Source organism: Austrofundulus limnaeus, unplaced genomic scaffold (genome assembly GCF_001266775.1).
Source record: "Austrofundulus limnaeus strain Quisiro unplaced genomic scaffold, Austrofundulus_limnaeus-1.0 Scaffold2033, whole genome shotgun sequence".
Taxonomy (NCBI): Eukaryota; Metazoa; Chordata; class Actinopteri; order Cyprinodontiformes; family Rivulidae; genus Austrofundulus; species Austrofundulus limnaeus.
Window position 1 is genome coordinate 6,865 of NW_013954435.1, and position 1,715 is coordinate 8,579.

General features: G+C 48.6%; 1 protein-coding gene across 1 annotated transcript in view; it reads right to left on the minus strand.

Moving 5' to 3' along the window:
- Positions 1 to 160: 160 nt before the first annotated feature.
- mtif2 (mitochondrial translational initiation factor 2) overlaps positions 161 to 1,715 on the minus strand; it is a gene marked incomplete at its 3' end in the record, with an annotated part of 7,768 nt that continues 6,213 nt past the window's right edge. The window contains 4 exon segments of the mRNA XM_014034287.1: positions 161 to 301; positions 372 to 618; positions 913 to 1,117; positions 1,237 to 1,361. Of these exon segments, the coding sequence (XP_013889741.1) occupies positions 161 to 301; positions 372 to 618; positions 913 to 1,117; positions 1,237 to 1,361 (718 nt within the window).

Below are 1,715 nucleotides of genomic sequence, written 5' to 3' on the forward strand. Positions count from 1 at the left end.
TGGTTCAGGTGTGATGTTAATTGAAGTGTGGTTCAGGTGTGATGTTAATTGAAGTGATGTTCAGTTGTGATGTTAATTGAAGTGATGTTCAGTTGTGATGTTAATTGAAGCTTGGTTCAGGTGTGATGTTAATTGAAGCGTTGTTCAGGTGTGATGTTACCTCCGAATGTTTTGGCCATGTTGACATCATTCTCAGACACATCTCCAATACCGAAGTGGACCACCTCCAGCTGGCACTCCTGCTGCGCATCGTAGGTGTCCAGGATGTTCAGGAGCGTTTCCACCGAGCCGTTCACATCACCTGTGTGTTAGAATGCGTTCAGTGGTGATGTCATACTGGGCGGGGTCTAATGGAGGCAAGTGGCAGATACCTTTGATGATGACTGGCAGGCTGAGCTCCTTGCTCTGCGTCTTCTCACTCACTCTCACAATGGACTTAGTCCGGGACCGAAATATTTTCCGCCTTTCTCTCCAGTTCAGGTGAGTTAGCCCCTCCCTAGACTGCTGGTACTCCTCCTGGTGCAGCTTCTGTTTCAGCTCGATGGCGCTCTGCTCCTCCACAAGCTTCTGCTGCTCCTCCTGGTAACTCCTCCACTCCACCACCTCCCTCGCTCGCTGCTGCAGGAGCACATACAGCACAGGCTTTTATTGTGATGGAGCATAGACCGCACAGGCTTTTATTGTGGCAGAGCACAGACAGCACAGGCTTTTATTGTGGCAGAGCACAGACAGCACAGGCTTTTATTGTGGCAGAGCACAGACAGCACAGGCTTTTATTGTGGCAGAGCCCAGACAGGAAACAGTTTAGCCTCAATAGGAAAACACAAAAATAAAAGCTACGATAAAAACAAGACGCTGCAGTAAAACTTGGGTCTTGTCTGGTCTGGGTTTGGCCTCGGATTTGGACCTCACCTCGGACTCGACCTCCAGGATAGTCTTTCCAACAGATGGCGTGTCCTTCCAGCCGACCACCTGAATGGGAGTGCTTGGCTCCGCCTCCTTCACCACCTGCCCATTCTCATCGTACAGGAAGCGGACTTTAGCCCAGGACTTCCCTGCAACCAGAACACAGCCTCGCTTCAGAACCCCCCGCTGGATGATGGCTGTCGTTACGGGTCTGAGGAGACACCACAACTGGTTTACAGAAACCTTCTACAGAACCAGTCCAGGTACATGATGCCATTAAAACTATCAGAACCGGTATGGATGGTTCTTCTGGACCCAGTGAGGACTCACCCTTTGCCTTTATCAGTTCTGCTCTCAATGATCAGCCCCTCCACAGGACCAGTGGGGTCCGCTTTTAGCTCCATAAGCTCAGCCAGCGCCACCGTKGCCTCAGCCAGACCCAGCAGGTTGTCACCCTGGCAACAATGACATCATCGATTACATCATCACGACCTGTAGGGTTCATCTTTTTCAACAGCTTGGTGATTCTTTTGATGTTCATCATGAAGAGTTATTTATGAGACGAGCTGTCGATGCTTTTGTGTCGTCTCCTCCTAGAACTGGATCACATCAGTTCAGTTCTGTACACAATCATAATACTGGATTATATACTCAGAGTACTGCTGGATTTTACTGGATTATATACCCAGAGTACTGCTGGATTTTAATGGATTATATACCCAGAGTACTGCTGGATTTTACTGGATTATATACCCACAGTACTGCTGGATTTTACTGGATTATATACCCACAGTACTGCTAGATTTTAC